The sequence below is a fragment of the Macaca nemestrina genome, chromosome 14, assembly GCF_043159975.1.
Source record: "Macaca nemestrina isolate mMacNem1 chromosome 14, mMacNem.hap1, whole genome shotgun sequence".
Lineage (NCBI taxonomy): Eukaryota > Metazoa > Chordata > Mammalia > Primates > Cercopithecidae > Macaca > Macaca nemestrina.
Window position 1 is genome coordinate 43973778 of NC_092138.1, and position 25643 is coordinate 43999420.

Sequence of the window (25643 nt, forward strand, 5' to 3'; positions counted from 1 at the left end):
TTGTTTATTTTAATAAAATGGACTCATTTCAGATATATGTGCATATTTCTTTCAACAGAACATTAAAAAACAACATTTGAAAAAAATCAGAACATTCATAAATACACAAACATTAAAAATATGTAAAATAGAAATTGTGCTAGCAGGAATTTTTTTCCTAATATCAATGAGATTGCATCTACAGTTTCACAATTCATAATGTTGGCTATGAATTTATCAGATTGTTTTCTCATTATCTGAAAAAGTACTCACTTATTCCTAGTTTTCTCAGATTTTTAAAGTTTTCTGATGAGAATGGCTATTGAATATTTTCAAATTCTTTTTTGGCATTAGTAGAGATTATCCGTTTTTTTTCTAACAACATTTATTGGTGTTATATATTACTGGACTCTTAGATTTAAGTATCTTTACTTATGCATGGAAGATAGTTCTTTTAATTTACTGTTGAACTGGTTTGCTCAGTTTCTTCTAATATTTCTACAGGTAGTTGGAAAACTTCTATGGCAACTTTTGTATTTTATTGGTCAAGTTTTTATACCAGGAATATATACATGCTTCATATAATGGTTTTGATGATGGTCCAACATGTTTTATGCTCTGGAACAAAACAAAATATTATTTCATAAAAAGTTCTTAAATGTTTGGAAAATTTTACTAGTAATATCATCTTCCTTGAATCTGTTGCAGAGAAGACTCTTAGATAACTCTGAATCGTGAATACTATTCTAAACTTTTGCTTTCTAATGTTGAGATAATTTTATTATATATTTTCCAAAAAAAAATCAATTTTTCAGATTTCTAAATTTATTAGCACCGATATTTTATAGTTTACTAAGTGGGCTATGTTCATTTTTATGGCATAATAAAATTAAATGTATGCCCTCTTATCTTTTTAATGGATGTGGAAGGTATGCCTCTCTCCAACGGCATTAAAGCATTCTAGTTAAAAAGGCAGCCCTAGGGCAAGACTATTGCCATTTACTATGTAAACCTAAGGCAAGCTGTCTAACTCTTCCACACATCACATTTCTCTTCCCTAAAATATAAGTAATAATCATAGTACCGATGAGTAGATACGAAAATTGCATGTTGTTTTCAAATAATAGTAAAGCAGACATTTCAAGAGCAGGAAAGGAAAAAGTAGAACAGCCAAATCAGCAAAGAGAAAAGAAAACACAATAAATAAAGCAATCAAGGCAGCAAAAATAATAAAAGAGGAAGTAAAAATATATAACAGATATGAAGTAAAATAGAAGGGGTAAAATAAAATACATAAATCATTACAATAAATGTATATGGACTGAATTTTCCCATGAAGGGAGTTTAGGTCAACTGAAAAAAAAAACAAAATTCAACTGTTTTCAAGAAACACACCTAACACAAAATAATAACAAGAACAAAAAGTTGTAAATAAATGGATAGGCAAAGAGAAATCAGGCAAATTCAAACAAAAAGGAAGCAGTGTCAATTAGCAATGGTTAAGAGAAAACTTAAGCTGAATTACAATAAAGATAATTATAAATGGATAAAAGGCACAAGAAGATAAATCATAAACCCCACATGCACCAAAAAATATTATGAAGAAATACATTCTATTAAAATACAAGAAACTTTATAAAAAATAAAGTCACAGTGATAATTTTTACTATTAATGTATCTTTTTAAGAATTGAACATGACTATTAGACAAAGACTAACTTCATATCATTTAAATACAAATTATATTTTACTGATATGTTCATGGAACTTCTAAAAATATCGATCATGTTCTTGACCAAAGAGGCAACTTAACAAATCCCTAAAAGTACAGACTTTTACGGCCATACTGTCTCATCTTTGGCAAATAAAAGTAAATAATAAAAAATGACTAAATTATCTCAACTACCTAGAAATTAAGAAAATAAACCATGAACCAAAGAGAAAAATCAAAAGGGAAATTATAAACTATCTAAAAAGCAATGAGAAGAAAAAGAAGAAAGGAACCCACTACTTACCATAAAAGAAAGAACAGCATCACAACACCCCCCAAAAATTAAAAAGATGAAATTAAACATAAAAGCTGAAATTAACAGAATAAAGAAATATTTAAAATAATAAATAAAACAAATGATTCTCTAAAACGACCAGCAAGACAGAAAAACCATTGGCATGCCTGATTAAGGGAAGAAGAGAAAGTAAAAATATACAAGTACAGTCATGAATGGCTTAATGACAGGGACACACTCGGAAAAATGTGTCAATAGGCAATTTCATGGTTGTATGAACATCACAAAGTGTACTTACACAAACCTATATGGTATAACCTACTACACACCTAGGCTGTATGTATGGAATTGCCTATAGCTCCTAGGCTACAAACCTATACAGCATACTACTGTACTGACACCGTAGGCAATTGTACGACAATGGTAAGTATGTGTGTATCTAAACATATATGAACGCAGCAAAGGTACCACAAAAATATCATAATCTTATGGGACCACTGTCATATGTAATCTGTCTTCAACTGACCTATCATGATGGGGTGCATGACTATACAAATACAAAAAGAAGACATAACCATAGAAATCAAATACATTAAAAGAATTATGAGAGAATAACACATACAACTTATTGACCACACTTTGAAAACTTAAGCGGGCAATTATTAGTAACATAAAAGTAACCAAAATTGAGCAGAGAAATGGAAAACCTGAGCAGACTGATTACCCTAGTGAAGTGGTTGCCAAATTTGCTGAACATTGGAACCATCTGGGATTCTTGAAAGCAGTTTATGTTGGGCTTCCAACCCCAGCTATTCTGATTTAATTGATATGGGGTGAGACCTGGACCTGAGAACCCTTTTAAAAGTTTCCCCAAGTGATTTAAATGTGCAGTAAAGTTTGGGAATCACTATGACACCACATTCAGAATGTGGTTCCAGAGCCATTAGCACTGGCATAACTGGGGAGCTTATTAGAAGTGAAGAATAGGCTGTACCCCAGACCCTCAGAATCAGAATCCACAGCTTAATAAGATCTGCAGTGATTCCTATGTGTACTTAAAAATGTGACAATCCTAGAACATACTAGAAATATGAGTAAAGAACTACCTTTGAAAACAGCACCAGGTCCAGGTGGGTGCACAACTGGATTTTATGTATCCTTTATCTAGCCTTTGGGTTCCAATGTTATTTACACTCTCCCAGGCCTTCGGAAATAATGACAAACTTCCTCATGAAGAATGCTTTCTTATCAGCCTCTATGAGGCCAGTAAAACTTGAATACCTAAATTTGTAGCCTCCCTCATTGAAACAAAACAATGAACCAACCAATCAAAGATCAAGCACACAAGTAAATGTGACTTCCAGATGCCTAAATAATATACCAAATTGAATATAGCAATATTATCAAAAGAACAATACACTATTATCATTGGGGTTTATTCCATGAATCAGTGCAGCTCACTATGAGAAAAGCTATCATTACGATAGAGAAAAAAGTCATATGATCATATCAAGATGCTGAAAATGTACTTGACACCAAGAGGCTGGCTTACCTAATAATAAATCTAAGCACAAACAGAGACAAAGCAAACAATACAGACTCTTCAGCAAAATTTAGAACAATAAATTGTTCCAAAAGGGGAACACTAGTCTGCCATTCCTATTTTCCCAATCTCTCCAGCCTCATCCTCTTTGCAGCCCTTAAAAATGTCATCTGGAAATAAACTAGTCACAAAAAGACAAGTACTGTATAATTCCACTTACGTGAGATATCTAGGGTAGTCAGACTCATAGAAACAAAGTCACATGGTGGTTGCCAGAGGCCGGGGACAGTAGGGAATGGAGAGCTGTTATGTAACAGGTATTGAGTTTCAGTTTTGCAAGATGAAAAGTTTCTGGAGATTGGCTGCACAACAACGTGAATATATTTCACACTACTGTATTATACACTTAAAAATGGTTAAGATGACAAATTTTACGTTATGTGTATTTCACTAAAATTTAAAAATGTAGTCTCAAATTTTGGACCCAGATTGTTACCATATTCTTGTTTACATATATTCAAGAACAACCTTTTACATTGACATTTATGTCTGTCATCTTATTTATAATAATTACTTGGTCATAATTCTCATCTTAATTGTTACTACTCTCATGATTAGTCTATATATCTGTATTTTTATTTATATATCTATGGCTATACTTTCCTGTTCTTAATTTTTTAATTGAATCATCACATTGCCAGTCTTGGGTTTTCAAGTAAAATTTTTACAAATAAAATGAGGAACTCTATTTTTCCATACCATGAGTAATAAAGAATATATTTCCATTGCCTTCGACTGAAGGTGAAGCTCTTTGAATGAAAAAAAAATGTTTTTTTCATCACAATTTCAAGTATTCTCCACTGTCTCCTGGTATTTAATGTCGATAAAAGGAAATACAGAAGAAGTAACTTGTTTTTCATCCAGGATGAAGAAAATTTCAAAATTTCAAATTTTTCTTCATCCATGAAATGTACAAATTTCAACATGATATATTTAGATACAAGCCTCTCATTAAGTGGCTGGAATAGCATTAGTCATTTTGATCTGCACAGATAATTTTTAGCTCATCAAATTTTTCTCCATTTGTCTTTGATCCTACATTCTCCAATTTCTCCACAATGAACACCTAAATAAACCTCAAGTTTTCTATTCTCCCATCATCAACGCTTCTCTCATCATCTTAACCTCTGTGTTTCCTCTGCTTTCTGGAGCGTATCTTGGGGTTGTCCTCTATATCAATGCTTCTTTCCACAGGATCAGTGCTGTTTCTTACTCCTCCTATGCAATTTTAACGCTATGAAAGCAATTTAGTTTTTCTTGATATTCTTCCTTATCTCACATAATACCATATTTATTGAAGCTATTCTTTTGTAGGTTCACTTTTCATATAAGTCTTCTGAGTAATCAAATTGTTTTCTGTGGAATTTTTTTCTAGTTTTTTATTTTCAAAGATATGTCCTTGCAGATCTTGATCATATCCCATTTCCTTTGTTCCTCCATATTTTCTCACCAAGGGCATATTGTTGTGTGTGTGTGGTTTTTCCCCCCTTTTTAACATACTCGGTAATGTAAACTAATTGGAAGTGACAGAAAACAGATCAATAAGCCATCTGAAGATCAGCGTAAAGGAAAGAATGAATTTCAAAGCAGTCAGAGGAAACCTTTGAGATTAGTGGAAACGTCATCATCCTTGAGTGTGGTGCTGATTTCATGAGTATATGCATATGTCAAAACTGGCTGCCTGGGGTGGCTCATGCCTGTAATCCCAGCACTCTACAAGGCCAAGGCAGGTGGATCACTTGAGTCCAGGAGTTTGAGACCAGCCTGGGCAACATGGTGAAACCCTGTGTCTACTAAAAATACATAGCATGGTAGTATGCGCCTGTAGTGCCAGCTGCTCAGGAGGCTGAGGCACAAGAATTGCTTAAACCCGAGAAGCAGGGGTTGCAGGGAGCCAAGATCACACCACTGCACTCCAGACTGGGCAACAGTGAGATGCTGTCTCAATAAAACAAAACAAACAAACACACACATATGTCAAAAGTCATCTAACTGTACACTATATATATGCAATTTATTGTATGCTATTATACCTCAATAAAGTTAGCAAGTGACCTATAAAGAGTGGTTTCCAAATTTTCAGAAAGTGCTATTTCTACAGCACAAGAAGAATCACAAGCGAATCAGAAACATTCAGTGTAATCAGGAATATTTTTGAAGGTATGAATTACAACAATCAGGTATTTTTTTGCAGCTTCTATAAAGTTATCTTACCAGGTTCCTCATTCATGGTCAAGTGAACTCTAACTACATTATAGTATATTCCCTAGTAAACAAAAGCACAAAAGCAGCAACCAGGACTTCTCTATAGCTTATCAAACTGGGAGAAGAGAAACTCTATCCACCTGAGACTACTATTCTGAATCAGCAATTATATTGGAGTGCTACAATTCTCAGTCAGATACCTCTCTATAAAATTCATCATCAGTATGCTACATAAGATGAGGAGCTCAGAAAAATCTTACAAATAATCATGTCTAGGATGTGGTCTACCTACAGGGCATAAAAGGATCACTGTAAGTATCTCCGCAGAAGTACCTGCTTTTTCTAGGCCTAGGTCAGGTTCTGAGTATGGGAATGATCCCACACACTGCAAGAACAGGTTATTTATTGAGTCTATTACTGGTCTAAGCCTCTGCTTCATAAATCTTGGACACTGTCTACAGCTAGGCATTGCCTTGGATGATAGGTATACAAAAAAGAAGAATGCAATACTCACCCAAAGGGGCTCAGAATTCATTAAGGGGAGTAGATATGAAAATAGAGATAAAACACTGCACTAAATGCTACTACTGTAAAACAGCACTGCACAGAGGCTCTGAAGAAGTCTCACTGAGGAGGTGACAAGGGAGTACGAGCATTCCAGGCAGAGAAACAACACGAGCAAAGACACAAAGAAGAAGCACATGGCTAACGCTAAAGGCATGGTCCATGTGTGCAATGGACAAATCATGAAGGGTTATATTGTATGTCATGCTAACAAGCTAGGCTTAGCCTAGAGTGGAGACCTTGGAAGCATATAAGGAGGTGAATGAAATAATCAGATTTGCACATAACCACAGACCTGCAATGGATATATCAGAGGGATTAAGAAATGAGGCAAGATATCAGCTACAGAGATTAGGAAATGATTAAAATGATGTATGCGAGCTAATGAGGCAGAGTGTAAATGTTTTTAAAGAGTTACTAAGATTCAGCATCAATTATCTTCTTTATAAAACATTTTGCCCCTCTCATCAGCGGCCTGAGCCTCTGTATTCATTCCTCTGTTCCTTCTACATTCTTTCTCCCAAAAGCTCACAGGTACTCCCTTCTTCACCTGTCAACATTATATAAGGTAATATTATTCATGTGGGCTATTTTTGGGTATCAATTTGGACATGGTAAGCATAAAATGGCAGAATACTTTATCATGTCCCAACAGAAATGCTCATCTTCTAGTTCTACCTTACTTATTTAGAAAACACTGCTCTGCTTAGAAAGTACTTCAATTCAGAAAATGACAGCAGTCCCAAGTACCAAATTTTAAAATGAAAAATCCGTTGCATTGAAAACATTGCTGCAAAGTACACAATGGAGCCAGCATCTTACCATTCATCATGTCACTGTTCATTTCATGATATTAACAAGTGGAAGTGATGACTTTAATGGTAAGATCAAATCTGAAAGTCAAGTGGTTTTCCTGTCTTCTTCCTGCTGAATACTGCAGGAACATAGATACGTGCAAGGTATAGAGCACTGGGCAAGGGGAAGATATGTCTAGTGGAATCAGGAATTAAAATATCACAGCAAAAACAAGAGTTTGGCCCTAGTTTTATTATATAAAATAAAATGAAAGAGGGTAAGGTCCCTAGAGAGCAGAATGTAAGTCAAAAGACCCCAAAAAGATTTGTAACAACTTTGAAAACCAAAACCTGACCATTCTTTCTTAAATTCTTCTTTGATCAATGACATTATCAAGCAAAAGCTAAGAGTCAGCTAGGTGTGGTGGTTCACGCCTGTAATCCCAGCACTTGAGGAGGCCGGGGCAGGCAGATGACATAAGGTCAGTAGCTCAAGACCAGCCTGGCCAACATGGCGAAACCCCATCTCTCCTAAAACTACAAAAATTAGCCGGACATGGCCCATGCCTGTAGTCCCAGCTACTCAGGAGGCTGAGGCAGGAGAACTGCTTGAACCTGGGAGGCAAAAGTTGCAGTGAACTGAGATCACGCCACTGCACTCCGGCCTGGGCGACAGAGCAACTCTGTCTCAAACAAACAAACAAACAACAGTCAAATTAACATACAAAAGTACTTGTTTAAATTATTTGTAACCGAGATACGCTTTCAAAGTCACACAGAAGGAAAGAAAAATTGAGATTTCAGTAGGAGATTTGTCTATGATCTTTAAATCACATCCTTTAATCCTAGAAGGTAGAAAAAGATTAAAACTCAGGTAGTTAGATACATATCTACTTAATATTTTATTCTGTTTGCAATATATTACTAAAGAATTGTATGCTCTTTTTAAACATTATGCTTAAATATGCAAGTGGGAGTTGCCTTAGAGCCTGGACAGTTTAGTCCAGCAAGCTTAACTTCTGCAAAGTTCAGTGATTTTAACAAGCCTAGAGCAAGTCCACTATATTTGTGATATAAAACAATCCCGGCTTTCCATCTGTGAGGCAGAAAATGCTTTGCATTATTAAATTGTAGCTGTATGTGGCAAAAGCAGATCTTGTAAATATGGAAAGGGAAAGAATTTAAATTGAGAGGAAACTTTAGATGCAGGAGGTCACTGTAAAAGGAACATGAGGCCAGGCATGGTTGGCTCATGCCTATAATTCCAATACTTTGGGAGGCTGAGGTGGGAGGATCACTTCAGCCCAGGAGCTGGAGACCAACCCAGGCAACATAGCAAGGCTCTGTCTCTACAAAAAATTTAAAAATCAGCTGGGCATGGTGACACATGCCTGTTGTCCCAGCTACTTGAGAGGTTTGAGGTGGGAAGACTGTCTGAACCCAGGATGCAGGCTGCAATGAGCCGTGACCATGCCACTGCACTCCAGCCTGGGCAACAGGGCGAGACTCCATCGGGGCGGGGGGAAGAGGGGAGTTACATGAGATACTTGGGTAAAAGCAATCACTAAAATACTGCCGAGAGCAGCAGATACAGTCACAATCTCACCTAGAGGAATTTATGACTGAGATCTCTTTTCACATGAGGATTCTGACCCTCCCTTAAGGTGAACCTAGACATTCAACTAAGAAAAATACAGGTTATAGCAATAGCCTTTAAAATTTAGCAAATTACAACCTATTTATGTGCAAGCCCTCTCGGAAGTTTTCTGGAACTAGGCGAAGTATTAATTAAGTGCCTACATCAATATATTAAAATTTTACTTGGATTCTATGTTACCTTATGACACCATTTCAGATAACACAAGACCTTAAAATATTGTTGTAAAGTTAAGGAAAATTTGAACTAACTGTATCCCATGAACGAGTCCTTTCTCTGACAGCAATGTGAAAGGAGAGCACTGTGTTGAAATTAACTCTTCTCCCATTCTTTCTTTCTCTGACCTGTATATTAATACAATTCATGAAATACAAATCTGACTTGCTGAAAAACCCCTGATGACTCACTACTTAAGAACTTATATTCTATATCATGGCTTTAAATGGTGCTCAACATCAGACACTAAGTTCCCTTCCTTTCCCCTTCTTCCATGTGAAATGCTCTTTCCTCTGCTAGGACTATATCCACCCTACAGCCTCTTGTTTGTCTTTTATATCCAAACTGTTCCACGCATCTTATCATATTCCCTGGGAAGGGGTAGACATCTCTGACTCCACTATGATTGCTCCTTTAAATATAAACCTGTGTGCACATATCTCTTGCCCAGTAGGCAGTCACATTTTTTAAAGGTTTGTCTTCAATTTCAGGCAAGAAATAGTATTCAGAGGTCAAATAAGGGTAATGGTAACTGAGAGGTGAAAGTAAATTCAAGAGACCTTTCTAAGCAGAATATGAATGAATATTTGGAGGATAAGGAAGAAAAAGGGTTCCTGGGAAAGAAATCAGGAGCAACTCTAACCAAGGGTGTCTGGATAGGATTCTGGTGACTCCAGGATATCTTAAAAAGGGAAAAAGCAAAAACAAAGAAAACAAAAAACCCAAGTCTGGTTAAAGAAAATAAATTTAATTTTGGAAATGTTACATTTGAGTTAACCATGAGACATCTAGGGAAACATGTCCAAAAAGTAGTTGGACACTTGGGTCTAAACCATTAGGAGAGAAAGCTATTTCAAAGGCATACATCTAGGAGAAAAAGTAAATATATTTTAAAAATTGCAAGGTACTGAAAACACAGAGAATTAAAGACAAATATCTGATTAAGAAGACAGAAGAAATCACCACACGCAATTTTTTAAAATAGGAAGGTTCCTGGATTACCAGGAAAGATCCTGTTTTCAGAAGCATGGGCAAAGTTTTAAACAGAGCCTGGCCAACTAAATCAAATAAATACTCAGGAACATGGAAGCAAGAACAGAACGGAAAGAAACAACTGGTCAAGGATTGAATGAGAATCATTTCAGTGGGGAGAAAAGCTCAGGAGAAATCAAGATGGAATTTCAGGGGAAATCAAGATGAGACTTTGACATCCTTCATGTCATGTTACGAAGAAGAGAGCGATGAGACACTTGGTTGAAGGGGCTTGTCTGAATGAGGAGCAAAAGATATATATGTTTTAAAACAAGAAATAAGTTGGCAGATAGGAATCAGTGAAATAAGAGGCAGAGTAAGAGGGCTAGGAAAAGTAAAGGACAGATACAGAAGTTTCAATAGACACGGAAACTTGATGGCTTCATAAAGTAGAAACACCATGGAAAGGAAAAGAGGAAAAAAATTTATACAATGTTAATACAAGCTTCTACAAAATAAATTCTTGGTAGGAAAAAAGTAATCTCTAAAGATACATTTGTACCCGTTCTCATGTCAATACTGAGATTTATGTAACAAAAGTCACTCCACCTTTCCTTTTATGCCAATAGGCTTACAACAACATTTGCTTTCTAAAAATTACAATTCTATTTTATCATGAGACTTGAAAGCATCTGTTTCTTTTGCCTTCTTTATAAAATCTCTAACATTCTATTCTTATGCATCTTCTGTAACTTGGGTATGTCATCTTAAGCCTTTAGAGAAGAGCAGTATAAAAATTCAACACTTTTTTTTGTTTGTTTGTTTTTGAGACAGAGTGTCACTCTGTCACCCAAGCTGGAGTGCAATGGTATGGTCTCGGCCCACGGCAACCTCTGCCTCCTGGGTTCAAGCGATTCTCCTGCCTCAGCCTCCCAAGAAGCTGGGACAACAGGCAAGTGCCACCATACTCGGCTAATTTTTGTATTTTCAGTAGAGACGGGGTTTCACTATGTTGGCCAGGCTGGTCTCAAACTCCTGACCTTGTGATCTGCCTGCCTCAGGCTCCCAAAGTGCTGGGATTACAATTCAACACATTTCTATCTGGTTCCACATCAAATGATACTTTCTGCAGGAAGCCTTCTTGATCAAACTCGCTGGAAGAGAAAGTAGAATGAAGAAACCCCTCACTTTTATCAAGCACCTGCTATCTGTCAGGTGTGCTTCCCTATCTGATCCTCACAACTGGCATGAACACAATTGACTGCATAGAGCAGTTGGCTGACTTGCTCACTCTCCTGATGACCCTTACAATCATTCAAGGGAAAATTTTAATTCCAAAGTTCATGCTCTTTTCACTCCACCATGCCACCTACAAGGGCAGGAAACAGTGTTTCACAACTTTGAACTCCTATAACACCTGCGTTGTAATACTAATATTTAGTCTTTATCTTAAATATAAATACATATGCAATATATATTTCATATATTATAATTATGTATATATTATTTTGTATATTTTATGAACAAAAACGTTTGGGAAAAGCAAGGTTCATGTGTAACTCACATTTTTATCTTCTCCAGTATCTAGCCGAATGTGATGCATGCAATAGATGCTCAATAAATATCTGTTGGCTGAAAAATCTACCTATAAACAGCTCTTTCTGAATTGTTCATGGTTCTTGGTGTAAAATGGTGTGTATTTTACACAGGGCAAATGGCTGTCTCTGCTTCTAATGTTGAGCTGACTCAAATGGAGTATTTAATTGTTAACTCAGCAATCATTAGGCAATGAATGTTATTTGTTATCTCATAGAGTAGGTGACTGGGGAGACATGGAAAAATCTCCTTCTCTCAGGACCTTACGAGATATTCCTAAATTGGCCCCCTTTTTTTCTCTTTCACATTAAGTATTACAAATAATCAGGCTAGAAGCACTGTGGTGGCTGGGCATGGTGCCAACTGCTATGTAGATCAACCTTTCAAGAGTGGGTTGTATACAAGTTCCCATAATGTACCCTGTAAAATTACGTAGCTGAGGGCTATGCGTTCTTCTGGCTTTTTAAGAGTGATTTGTGAAAGAAACACTTCCCTCATCCTCTCTTCCTTTTCTGAACCCTATTCTAAATTTGAACATTTAAGAACTTTATTGAATGTGATGTCTCCAAACAAGTTAGAGAATAAAGAAGAAAAAAGTTTCTAAAACAGAATTATGTTTAAAAAAAAAAAAAAAAGTCCTTTGATTTTAGCACTGACCCATACAGACCTCATTCTCAAATTACTTAAAGGCTTTACCTACGATGTCAGGTCTTACCTGTCGTTAACTAGTTCTTTCAGCATCTTTCTCCAAATATTTTTATGAATACAGAGCCTATTTATAGTCGAATGCATACTGTCTAGTGCCAAAGTTTAAAATAACCTTTTAAGTAGCATGAAATAGTGCATTTTTCCTCATTAAAAATATCTTGATCCTAATGGACACAATAAACGAGGACATGAGAAGAAACAGACATGAATTTATTAAGAAGTGAATGAGGCCAGGTATGGCGGCTCACGCCTGTAATCCCAGCACTTTGGGAGGCTGAGGCAGGTGAATCACAAGGTTAGGAGTTCGAGACCAGCCTGCCCAACATGGTAAAACCCCATCTCTACTAAAAATAGAAAAATTAGCCAGGCACGGTGGCAGGCGCCTGTAATCCCAGCTACTCAGGAGGCTGAGGCAGGAGAATTGCTTGAACCCGGGAAGCAGAGGTTGCAGTGAGCCGAGATCGCACCACTACACTCCAGCCTGGGCAACAGAGTGAGACTCCATTTCAAAAAAAAAAAAAAAAAAAAAGTGAATGAAATATGATTTGAAAAAGCCAGAGTAAATTTCTCTTTTCTTTGACTTTAAACACCACATTTGAAGATAAAATGTGGTATGAGGTCCTCAAGGGCCTATGCAAATTTGTCTCCCTTTATGTACAGATTAAAACGTACTAAGTTTGTCCTAAATTCTAAGATTTGAAAAATCAAGCAAGTATCGGCTCCAGTGATCTCAACAGATGAACAGATGACAATGAATACTGCAGATTTTGAACTAGTTTTCCTAATAATTACCTGGTTCATTTCTATTAGTTTTATGACAACCCTCTGTTGATTTTGATTTCAGTATCTATAAAATAACATTGAAAAGAGAGCTGTCTCAAAATTTTTAGGACTTAAAGAATTTCTTAAGTGCAAGATAAGCACATATCTATCATTAATAGATAATCCTTCTTTGATTTACTCAATTATTTATTTAGTGTCATCCTTGTTCCAGAGAGGATATAAGGTGGCTTACTTGAGGTACACCCGATATATAATCCTACAGGTTCCTAGAGGTGTTGCCACACTACATGCATAAGTCAACACACAAAATAGCACAAGCACCTATAAAACCTACAAACAGGAAAGTAGCATGTTAAGTCCATGTTATTCCAGGTAAGAAAGTTCTGCTTAATGTTACTAGAAGGGCCCCAAAAGTTTATATCATAAAATTTGCAAAAACTGCCCTAGGATTTAACATGTCTTCATCATATTACCAGCCTAGAATTCCCCACAAAACTACAGCCTTCCTGAACTCCAAAAGAAGACATTAGTTTGGAACTGACTTAGAAGCAAAAATCTGAATTCTAGATTGCTATGTTTTCCTTGGATTTTACCCATTCTAGCATTAGGCAAGTGATTGAGATTGGGAAATCTTAAAGATCATAGTCCAAAGAATGTAGACACACAAAATAATAAAGCAAGTCAAAGCTAATTTCCAAAGATTACAACCCAATCAATCACACGTTTCCAAAAAGTAGCAGCGGAGTTTTTAATTATTAAAGGTAAAAAGAGATTCACGTCTAAATCCCAAAATTAATGGTTTACCCTCATTTGGTCCACAAGAGTTGTTTGCTATAGCCGAGAGAGGACATTTTTAGTTCTATTGCTCAGGAGGGATTAACTTGTTAAAAGGAAAAAAAAAAAGTGAATATAAATATATAACTTCTGACTCTATCATAAACAAGGCAAATGTATATCCCTAGAAAAATGAGGTGCTTAGCACGTCTCAGCCAAAATTGCAATGCCATGTCCCTAGGTGCTATCTATCTGAGTTATAGAGAACCTTCACTCTGAAAAGATTATGGCGCCCATCCCTGCCATATAACAAAGAATGCAAACAAAATATTAAGTCACAAATAGTTTAAAGAAATGCCATAAAGGCTACTTAAAAGCTCTATAAAATAACAAATGACAAAAGAAATTTAAATATTTTACAAAATATTATCAAATATTTCTTCTTCCAAAAATGTGTTGCCTTTGTTGCTTGTGCTCAAATACTAATTCCAATACAGAAACTCAAGGTAAGAACTAAAGGCCTATCTGTAGATGTCCATACTATAGTTTGAAGAGCTTTAGGGTCACCCTTCAGAAGTTCTAAGTCAGCAAGGAAGTAGTCTCAAAGTCAGACATTCAAGTCTGATGCTGGAGAAAAACCAAGCCAGAGAAGGTGTTAAGTTTGTGGGTGGGCATATGTATCTGTACTTACAGGATGATTGGATGGGATTCCACCTTCAAGTCAACAGTGGGGAACAGATTTCAAAGAGCCTATACCTCCAAAAGGGCTTGAATTTTTGCCATCTCTTCCCAAGTCGTTGGGGAATAAACACAAGAATAGATGGTAGCAATTTCCATGGGTTGCACATCTCCCAGTGGAAAACTACCAGTGAAAAGAAAGTGTTGGCATTCAAGGTGATCTTTTTCAAAAGCTTAGCTTGTATTTGGTATAACAATTCAAGCAGCAAAGTGATTTGATTGTTTCATTGCTTGTGGTGGTAGACTGAATTTTCTCACAAATGGATCGTGCCTTCTCAAGATACTGAATCTCAATTTTGGAGATTTCATATATTGGCCAAGGCCAGAATACAGAGATAAAAAGAGCTTCCTAAAGATAAATTATGTCCTAAAACACCAAATATGCTTATATTTATAAAAACAAGCTTTTAATAGAAAGTATAATTTATACCAATTGACTACAAAACAAAAAACTTAAGTTCTAGTTGTTCACATTAAAAATTAGAAAACATTTTATATTCTAGGTTTAATTTATTTCAAAGTATTACAAAACAAACTCATAAGCTCATAAAAAATTCTTTAATAATCTCTATCGTTGAGTCCAAAACAGAATTCCTTAATAAGCCTTATGGTTGAGTTCATAGTATTACAATACACAAAGCATATTAAAATGAATATTTTACATTCTAGATAATCAAATAAAAATCTAATTCTATTCCATTTAAGTTGGATATAATGTGTATTTTATTACATTCTGGCTCTAAAAAACTAGAATTGATGTATGATTTCCATATACACAATTTTCAACTAATTATAAAATGTATTTATCTGTAGCATCCCAGTTTCAGGACAGTCTCAAAAAGGTTTGAGTTCTAAGGAAAATTTAAAAGGGAAAAAAAATTAGAGATGTTCTACCTTGATTGTTTCTGTTTGCCATGTTATATGCAAACAGAGAAATAAAGAGATACTACATTGAATGAAGCAAAAATGAAATTTTAACCAAGCTTCTTGACAAATATAGAAAAATCGAATGATGTTACATAACTATTCAAGGATTATTTATTCAGCTCAAGTAGAGAACGGTTTTAGGTGAGTATAATTCCTTCTGTACATGTACAGAAATGCACTTCAAACAATAACTACTATATTAATTTCAAATCAAGCTTTCATTCAAATGCAGAAAACATATCCGTTGTTTAGTCCAACTTATAATAGCTATCAACTCTTTTTCCACCAAAGGTTCCCCTCTACTCCCACCTCATTCTTTGTAAGATGAGTAAGGAGACTTTTAAAAAATGTTCGGATAAAATTCATTTTGTCTACCATGCAACACAAGGAAAATATCAGTTAATTAAACAGGAAAAAATATTTGTAAAGTTAAAAGACCCTGTAAGTTAATGAAATACTCTGAACTTCAGAAAATTTTTGACGAAATGTATTATATTCTAAACATTCTTTTTGGAAAGATAACTAAAATAATATCAATCCTCCATTCACACCCAACAAAATAAAATAAATTTAACTGGGAATTACATTTTAAATTGTTCATTTTTAATGTTTTGCTCTCAATGTATAGTAATATTTAAATGATTTATGAAGAAAATGACAAATCAACTTAGCATACATTTTTAAACATGTTTAATTAGGAATTTTTATCTTTGAAGTGTATCCTACTTTTGTCAACAATATGATTTTGTACAATACAGAATTAATAAGTATTTGGAAAAAGATAATTTTTCTAAAATAAACAATATAGACAGGACTCAGAAAAATACAGTCTGTTTTGATTTTGCATTTTTACTTGTATATCTACTTGCTGTATCTTTCTAAAATCATGTTAAGACAAAATTGGTCTGATATATTTTCTTGCAATTTTGAGGTTCTTCTGGTATTTCAGCCTCATATTAGCTAAGCACAACTTCCAGGAAGATCAAACGATGGAGGACCTAAAAACTAAGTCTACCTGAGGAAACTTTTCCTATTACTTCGTATGAACTTTTTGGTTTATTTTCAATGAAAAGATACATGAGATTGTTTGGGGAGATGGGGGGCATGTGTAGCTGGTTCGGGCTTTTTGTGTTTGGTTTTGTTTTTGTTAGTTTATTCTTAGAGCACTCTTTTACTAAAGTCACCAATATAATTCACATTCTTTTAATAATGAAAAACTCCTTGTGCTAGTTTTATCTCATGAGAAAAAACACGGCTCCTAAATCAAAAGCAAAATGCTGTATGTTCAGAGCTATATGAAGACAGCCAAGTTATAAAAGCCCATTTTCAGATCTGGAACAACTTCTGAAAACAAAGAGGGTATTTGGGATACCTTACGCTACAGAAAAAAAATTCCTGCTTTCATTATTTCCTGATTCTGGAGATCCAATAAAAACCTTATGGAATAAAATGTCTTGCAAAAATCCTTCAGTGAAAACATAACCAACCACTCCCACCCCCAACCCCCTTTTAAAGTAATGAGAGTTGATAAACTATAATTACAGTATGAAAATGTTTACATTTTCTTATGAGTTTTAAAAGAAAGATTAAAAGACTCATTGGCTTTTCAAACAGCAATGATTTTAGCACCTAAAAGATATACAACTAAAATATATGCATATTTATTTTCAAAGAAACACCAACAAAAATTAAAACACTGGTGATCAGGTAAATACTGATGACGCCAATATAAAAGTATTTGCCACTGCAAAGGGCCTAAGCACAATCACATCTTGTCCCGATCATACCTGCCTGCCAGAACAAAATAGGCAGCTGACCAATTATGGGGTGTTTATCTATACAGTGGTACCTTTGTTCTCCAACAATGTCAGATTGCAAACGTCCTGGAACACATATTTACCTGGAGGATTCTTGGCAGGATCATTGTGGCTTGGACTTCCTGATTGTCCAGAATCTGTAAAGAAATCACAGAAAATGTTTTCTTTTTAATTTGTTTTGAAAGAATTTCACAATCCTCAAGGGACTTGAAAAAAAATGTTTCAGGTATAAAAATGAAGGTGAGTGCTTTAAATAAAATATGCTTTCCCAAGCCTTTTGATAGAAACATTTTACTCATCCAACTAGATAAATGCATATACATATTTCTATGTCAAAAGGAAAAGACAAGTATTGGTCTACGGTTTTCTTGGGCTAGAGCAAAGGTTTTTTGAAACAAAAGACCTGGCTACAAAGCCACTGAAGATGGTTTGAAGGTTAGGCAAATACTGAGGCCTGACAGTAGCAATATGAAATAAAGCAGATATATTCTCTTAAAAATGCAATCTGAGTGTAATTAAACATGCATTTAAAAGCCTGAAAGTATGTTTTTATTCAATGAGTAAAATACACAGAAATGAGAGTCCGCTTTTCCAGGATTTCACACACAAGTACACATACCCACTCCAATAATCCCCCAACCTACTGGATCCAGGCCCAGATTTGTCTACATCCCATAATAGCAATCGATTTGCAAACACCAAGAAAAGCATAAATTACTAGGTAGAAACCAACATGGCTTTGTGGAGAGCAAATGGTTGGATCAATTTAATTTCCAACCATGACAGATGGACAGACTTTGCAGATAAGGAGGAAGAGATCAATGTCGTATATCTGAATTTCCTACCCCATATTATTTCTCATCGATGCTACAGAAAGAAATGTGGAAGATATACAACTGTTAGGCAACATGCCTTTCTGGACTGATCTGACACTGTTGTGTTTTGCTCACTCCTCTTCCCTCCTTGTCCCCTCTGCATTTATCTGTGTCATTTGCCCATATTATTATACACTTACTTGCAAGTTGCTTTGTAATCTTCTTTTATTGGTTCTAGCATTTAAGTTTTGTCTCCCCAACTAAATTGCATATTCCTAAGCAGAGGCAGAGATTCTGTCTACTTCTTTTGTGTCTTCCTCAGTGTGCTGTTCATGGCTGTGAATGCACTAGGCTTGCAGTAAACGCCAGAGGAATGGATGGCTCAGCTCCAGCAGCCTCTTTGCTTGCCTAGAAAAGGCAGTTTTGAACTTGATAATGAATTTCAACAAAATTTGATAGGTGGGGCACAAATGACAGTTCTGTCATATACTGCCATATACTGACAAGTCTCTTCCCCCAAACCTTGCCATTATACTCGAGCCAAGAAAGTGATTTGGTTAAGCAGGAAAATCATATGCTGGTTTTTTTCATCAGAGTTACTCCGTCCTTCCAGGTAAGTGATTAACATACTGAAACTGCTGCTTCTACTATTAAATGTAAGAACATCCTGTTAGTTTCTTCTCATATAAAACCTGGTTATTTATTTCTGCCCTTTGCCTCGTGCCTGTTAGCTTAGATATAATGCTGAGATCAGAATTTTACCCCTTCATCCCATTTCCTTAATTGTCTTTTTGGTTTTATTCTAGAACAGGTCTCATGAAATCTTAGCAAGCATATTTAGTGATTCCCACATTTTCCTCCAATTGTTTCCTGATTTCTCAAAATGAAAGTAAAGAAACTAGAAATGACCGCTCTTCATCTGGCTCGAGTCTCCTGAAGACTGTCAGAGAGCTGAGAATACTCTAAAAATCCCATCTCCCATGAAGTCCTCTTATTACTTTTTCTGAAATCAAGGCAAGATTCAGTGACTTATAAATTAGAAGATCAATCTTCTTCGTTCTACATTCCTATAAAAAAGTGGTACAATATGGGCCACTTCCCAGGCCTGGAGTATGATAGCTAAATAAAAATGATAAATCGTAACTTTTTGCTACAGCATCAGCTATTTTTCCCTTGAGTCCCTCTGACAAATGTCTCTCAGCATTGATACTACATTCCAGTTTAATTTCTCAAGTGATTCTAACACGTTTTAGGAATTCCTACTTATGTATAATCCACCCACTGACCAGAGCCTCCCTATGTTTTATTTTCCCTCCAAAGCTGTCTCACTCTTACGAAGGTCTAGACATGCATCCCTCGGCGTCGCTAATGCCACACTTGTGATGAAACCTGAGATAGTTAAAGTTCTCACTTCGTTGCAGCAGTCGCCTCATTTCGGAGTTGTAGACTCTCTGCATGAGCCTTAGCGTGTTTAGTTACAGCAACTTCAAAATGGTGCCACAAAACTCTTTTCCATCATCTGTTGCTAAAATTTGGGTCCAACAGAGAAAAGAATGAAAGTCTCTTCCATTCTTAAGAAAGCATCCAGCTAGAACAATGGCACCCCCTGTTACCACAACATCCCACTTGAGAAACTCTATTCTTTTCTGCTGTAAATTATTTTTTCTTCTCATTTCCAACAATTGCAGACCAACTTCTTTGACTGAAAAAATATACTTACTAAAAAACCCACAAGCATTTGAGGGAAAGCTGAAGTAGACCCTAAATTTGAGGCACACATTTGCTTTTTGTAGCAATTCCACTTTCTAAAATGATCTGCTGTTTACTGGCACACAATGACAGACTTTCCTTCATACGCCAAAGCTCATGCCCTCTCATGAAATAAAACAGGGTATACTGTGTCCCAGAAACATAGGAGAGAGCCCTCTCAGTGAGCAAATGACAGAGCATTTACTTTTCAGACTGCAAATTCTAACACTATAATCTACTCTTAACTCTTATGTCACCTTATATTGGTCACTTAATTCCAACTGCTGGAAAAGGAAGTAACCAGGGAGTCGCGGTTGGCAGAGAAACCAAAAATGAACTGTTATTGTGGTTGACTTCAGAGAAAGAATTATTCAGACCACATCTAAACCCCTTCCAATTCACCACCTAGGTCAAATTACTCTATACCCAAAGGTTTTATTTAACCACTTCCATCACTTTGCTCAACACCCCCAACCTCTCTCTCTCTCTCTCTCTCTGTGTGTGTGTGTGTGTGTGTGTGTGTGTGCGTGTGTACTTAATATGTTATAGTGAAGCCTGGCTCTGTCCCTCATTAGCGGCATGATCTTGTACAAAATTACTTACTCTTAAGTGTCTTGGAGTCTGGATCTTGAAAACTGCAATAATATTATCTACCTTGTAAAATCATTGCAAGATTATATCATATTAAGCACCAAAAGCATTGAGTCAGACACAGTCTATATTATCAGTAAATAAAAGACATCATTAATATTAAGCATAGAGCCACATTAAAAATGATTAATATATTTAATGGTTTAAACATTATTAAAATGAAAAAAATGTAATCATTTTAATGTGGCTCTATGCTTAATGATAACTAACTTTTAGGAAGAAAGGGAGAAAAGGGACATAACTAAGTTCTGTCCATCCCAACACAAGCATCTAAAAAATGACTGGTGGGTTGACTAAGCATGGAGAAGCGTGCATCCACCTGAGAAGTCCTGTGTAAATGCTTTCATCCCTCACTCCCCAAAAGGGAGGAGCCCACTGCTGCTTCAAGGCTTTTAGGAGCTGTCATGCTCAAAAGGCAGTAGATAGCAGCCAGTTGATGAAAATTACCTTCCAGAAGGCTAAAGTCTTTGAGGAACAAGGCTGCTAAGAGTTGTGAGCTGCCCAGCATACTGGGTATAGTGTCTGGAAAAATTTTTTTTTTTTTTTTTTGAGACAGAGTCTTGCTCTGTCACCCAGGCTGGAGTCCAGTAGCACTATCTCAGCTCACTGAAGCCTCCACCTCCTGGGTTCAAGCGATTCTTGTGCTTCAGCTTCCCGAGCAGCTAGGACTACAGGCGCACACCACTATACCCAGGTAATATTTGTACTTTTTGGTAGAGACGGGGTTTCACCATGTTGGCCAGGCTGGACTTGAACTCCTGGCCTGAAGTGATCCACCCACCTTGGCCTCCCAAAGTGCTGAGATTACATGTGTGAGCCACCACTCCCAGTTTAGTGTCTGGAAAGATTCTGATGCAGTTGAGAAAAAGAGAGGAGTTTTTGAAGGCAGCCAACCAAAACCAGTCCTCCCTCATTCCCTTCCACCTCTCATTTTCTCTTCCTTGATCTCAATCTCTATTTTCTACATTTCTGCGTTGTCTCTTTCTGACTTGACTGGGCATAATGTTGAACTGAAATAAATTTTGTATTACATATTTATGAAAGTTTCATGTTCCCCATTCTTTAAATGTGGATTAAACATATGTTTATTCTTCTGAAAAAAAAAAAGGTAATGAAGTTACTTCTAAATTATTATCTTTTAAACATAATCAGTTCCTTCCTCTCCAGGTTAAAGATTCTCCAAGCACAAGAAAAGGTTCACATACATGCAGGACCCTTACCAACTTTTCAATCCTTTTGTACACTCCTTTTGTAAAAAGCAGTCAATCTCTGGTGGCTCTTCCAATATCTAAGCTTTACCCGAGGAGTGAGCAGTTTTTTCTAATGACCCAATTTTACGGAAGATCCTAGGATACGTAAGTGATCAAACAGCTTGTCCAAAGTTACAAAGCAACTATTAAAACTTCTGTTCTCTATATGGGCAGCCTATTCAGACACAATACTTCTTGAATTGTTATGATGCAATCCTAAAATAATGCACAGCCAAATGACTTTTCAGTAGTTTAACTGTTTCTGGGAAACTTATCTTCCCCTAACTTCCCTCACCCTTCCAACTATTCACCAATACATTCAAGAATCTTTTTCTTAAGCCTTTAGCTACTTTCTATATCTAAGTTGGAAGTAATCATTAGTATCACTGAACTCTATACACTAATTGATGTCTTAAAGAGAGGCCAATTCTATAAATCAAATTTAGTTTGGATTGTCTCCATCAAGCAAAGGAAATTCTAATGTTTTCTGGACAATCTGGTGGAAGCTCTATAAGATGTGTGTTAAATATATATGACAATAAATAAATAATAGCCCGTAAAGTATTTCTTACTGAGCACTAACTTTCTGGAGTAGATACACTGCAACGATCTGAGGTAGATAAATCATCAAAACTGTCAAAGATTTTTTTGTAGGTCATTAATGTAAGCATCATTCAAATGTAAATCAATTAAGATTTATGCTCATGCCTGTAAATTCCAGCACTTTTGGAGGCCAAGGCAGGCAGATTGCTTGAAGTCAGGAGTTCAACACCAGCCTGGTCAACATGGTGAAACCCTGTCTCTACCAAAAAATACAAAAAAGTAGCTGGGTGTGGTGGCACACACCTGTAATCCCAGCTACTTGAGAGGCTGAGACATGAGAATCGCTTGAACCTGGGAGGTGCAGGTTGCAGTGAGCCAAGATTGGCTCATGTATTCCAAACACTTGGTAATGTTTGGAACACAGTAAGTGCTCCATAATGCTTATTAAATTTATATTTAATTTGCAATAATGATCTTTAAATATTGTTTTTAAAAAAGAATACACACTCTATGCCATGTAGAAGTTCAGAGGCTGCCTGAAGAGACAGAAATATACAAATAAAAAAATACACAAATCAAGAGGGAACAGATGATTCCTAGGAAGGGTGGGCAAAGTCATATCATAAAAGATATCAAAAGAAGGTGACCTTAGGAACAATGCCATGAAAAAATGACCTGATTTCCCACCTTTCTAAGACATATTTCACTCCTTTACCAAGATGATCTTTATAAGACCCAAAACTGATTAAGCTAAACATCTGCTAAAACCTTTACATATATTCTGAAACTAGTATGCCATTCATGGCACCTTGATCTGGCCTCCATCAGCACCTGGGTCATACTGAGCCTTTTGGTTCCTTGTGTGTCTCCTGCATTTGATGTCTCCAAGTCTGTGCATAATGTTCCCCCTTTTTTCTCCCTGAAGTCCCCCATGGTGAGGTCATCCCCTTTAGATCCTCAACAATATGACACGAGGCGTACTGCCCTATTTAGCCTTATATAGCCCTAATCTTTGGGATAAGGCCTGGCACATTTGGTTAAGTCAAATGAACAGAAAACCATCAGTCTATAAACTATGAAAGTGCACAAAAAAGAAAGACAAAGCATACCGCTCTGTGTAAAATCATACATTAGAAGTCAAACAGATAAATTTCTTGTGGCAAGCCAGGGAAACAGACACACAATTCCCAGGGCTAAGTCTCCCAGTCTAATGTAAGGCTCAGTCCTACTTCCCAACTTCCTGAAGAAATATTTGGAAAAAGATAGGGTGGCTAAGACGTACTATTTTGAGTCAGAAATTATTTTTTGTCCATCTCCTATAAAGAGAAGAAACATTTGGTGAAAATCCAGGTCCCTACTTTGCAAGCACTGGGCCAAGAAAGTTTTAATGACCTTTATACATAAACTTTCTACTCCTAGATGAAACTTCTTTTAGGAACTCTTTTTATTCTCTGACACCATAGCTTGAGGATCAACAGAAAAAGATAACTGGAGAAGCATAATTTTAATTTATAATGATTTTGGTACAAAGAAGGAGCTGTACAAGATGAGTTTTCAGGTCCCCTATGGCTCTAAAACTCTATGATTCCATAACAATATAGCTTTTATATCAAGGGATATCAGAGGAGTAAATGAAACCCACACTGTAACCTATTAACCCACAGACAGCCTCTTGCTAGAACTAAACGTAGTCATCATGTGATAAAGGGCCCCTTTGTCATAGTCCTTTGCCTTAAGCAGGTGAAGAAATAGCCCATTGTCAATGAAAGAATACCATGAGATTTTTTTAAGGCTTAGAACAGTCTCTTTCTTTCTCTCTAAAACATTATTAATTGATAATATAATAAAACAGTATATTTTTACAATTAAGTATATAGCATGCCAGAAACAAGATGTAACAGGCAAGAAACAAAAGCTTGAGGGAAGGAATACAAATGCATGTATTTTATAGTAGGAGAATAAAAAGGTAAAACAAAAACATTTATATTATTAAGGGTAATGGAGACCAAACTATTCTCCTTGGGTTAAACCTTCTTCTCTCTCTTCCCCTCTCTCTGCCCAAAGTTTTCTACCACACCCTTTGCAGTTTACTGTCTCCCATGACTGATTCCTTGGGATTTATAGCACATTAGCTTTCCATAATCACAATTCTTATTACATAATTTGGCTTTTTTTTTTCCAGCACAGTTAAAACACTAGGCAGCTTCAGTTTTAATGGAAGATTGCTTCATTGCTTTGGGTGACACAAAATTATAGTTTTACATTATTTTATTTTCTATTAGATATGTATTAAAATAAGACAATGAAAGAACACAGGAAAACTGAGTGTTTTCCTTGCCTCTTGTAAGCATGTAAATATTTGGGAAATGGTTTCTCTCTGTCTCTCTCTCTCTCTCTCTCTCTCTCTCCCCCCCCCATGCTTCTCTGTGTGTGTGTGTGTGTGTGTGTGTGTGCGTGTGTGTGTGTGTGCCTGCATCTTCCTTTATCTCCCTGTCTCCCTCTCTGCTTCTGTCTCTCTGTCTCTTTTCAACAGGGCATTAAATTATTTGGAGTCCACTTCACTGCAAAACTTGGTTAACAAGCTGTACATGGGAAGTTTTAACTTTATCACTTTGTTAATGGAATCCCTGACCTTGTTGTTGTTTTTTTTTTTTTAAGTGAATCTGTACTCCTCCTAAACCCAGTTCTGAGCAATAAGAGAAATTAGACCTCTCTGAATATTTTGGCAGAACCAAAATAACATTTGGGAGATGCAGTTTCCTGCATATTTTAAACCATTTACTATTTCACATTTGAAGGCCTATATCTTCAGATCCCTCTTTCTGTTGGTTAACATTGGTTTTAAAATATATGTTTGATTTAGCAAAGCGCATAGTTTAAAAAGATGTTGCTACAGTTAAGATCTTCACGATAAAATAATTTCATTAACCAAAGAAAACTATAGAATAAGAGAGTAGATATTTTGTTCCTGAACATTCCACTTGTTTTATCATTAAGCTTTCTTTTAAAGAGCCACTTTTTGGCTTAACAAGGAGATTAGGTTCAAAGCGTCATATCCCACGGATTAAAATAAGGATTTGTTAAGGCTCAAGACTGAAATTTGTCCACAGGGAATTAACTGAAAAACATAGGCCACTGAAATTTAAGGTGGGAAAAAAATCATATATCAAAAATCACATATCAAAAAAAAATCAAATCAAACCATTCTACCACAGGGGACTACTAATGAAACTCCTGCAAATATGAAACCCCTGCACAAAAAGCGTTAAACCTGCCAACATCTCTGACCAGAGTGCT

The 25643-nt window shown here is 36.0% G+C and overlaps 1 protein-coding gene across 27 annotated transcripts in view; it reads right to left on the reverse strand.

Moving 5' to 3' along the window:
- LOC105489095 (nuclear factor I B) overlaps nucleotides 1-25643 on the reverse strand; it is a 240750-nt gene that overhangs the window by 78362 nt on the left and 136745 nt on the right. For 25 of the 27 annotated variants that reach the window (XR_011612585.1, XM_011753770.3, XM_071077800.1 and 22 more), the window contains one exon: nucleotides 17422-17475. Coding sequence is in view for 24 of the 27 variants with exons in the window: in XM_011753770.3 (XP_011752072.1) it covers nucleotides 17422-17475 (54 nt within the window). In the remaining 3 variants the exon portion in view is untranslated. Of the gene's footprint in view, nucleotides 1-17421; nucleotides 17476-18353; nucleotides 20604-25643 lie in introns of those variants that run through there. The other 2 variants (XM_011753782.3, XM_071077804.1) reach the window with 2 other exon arrangements.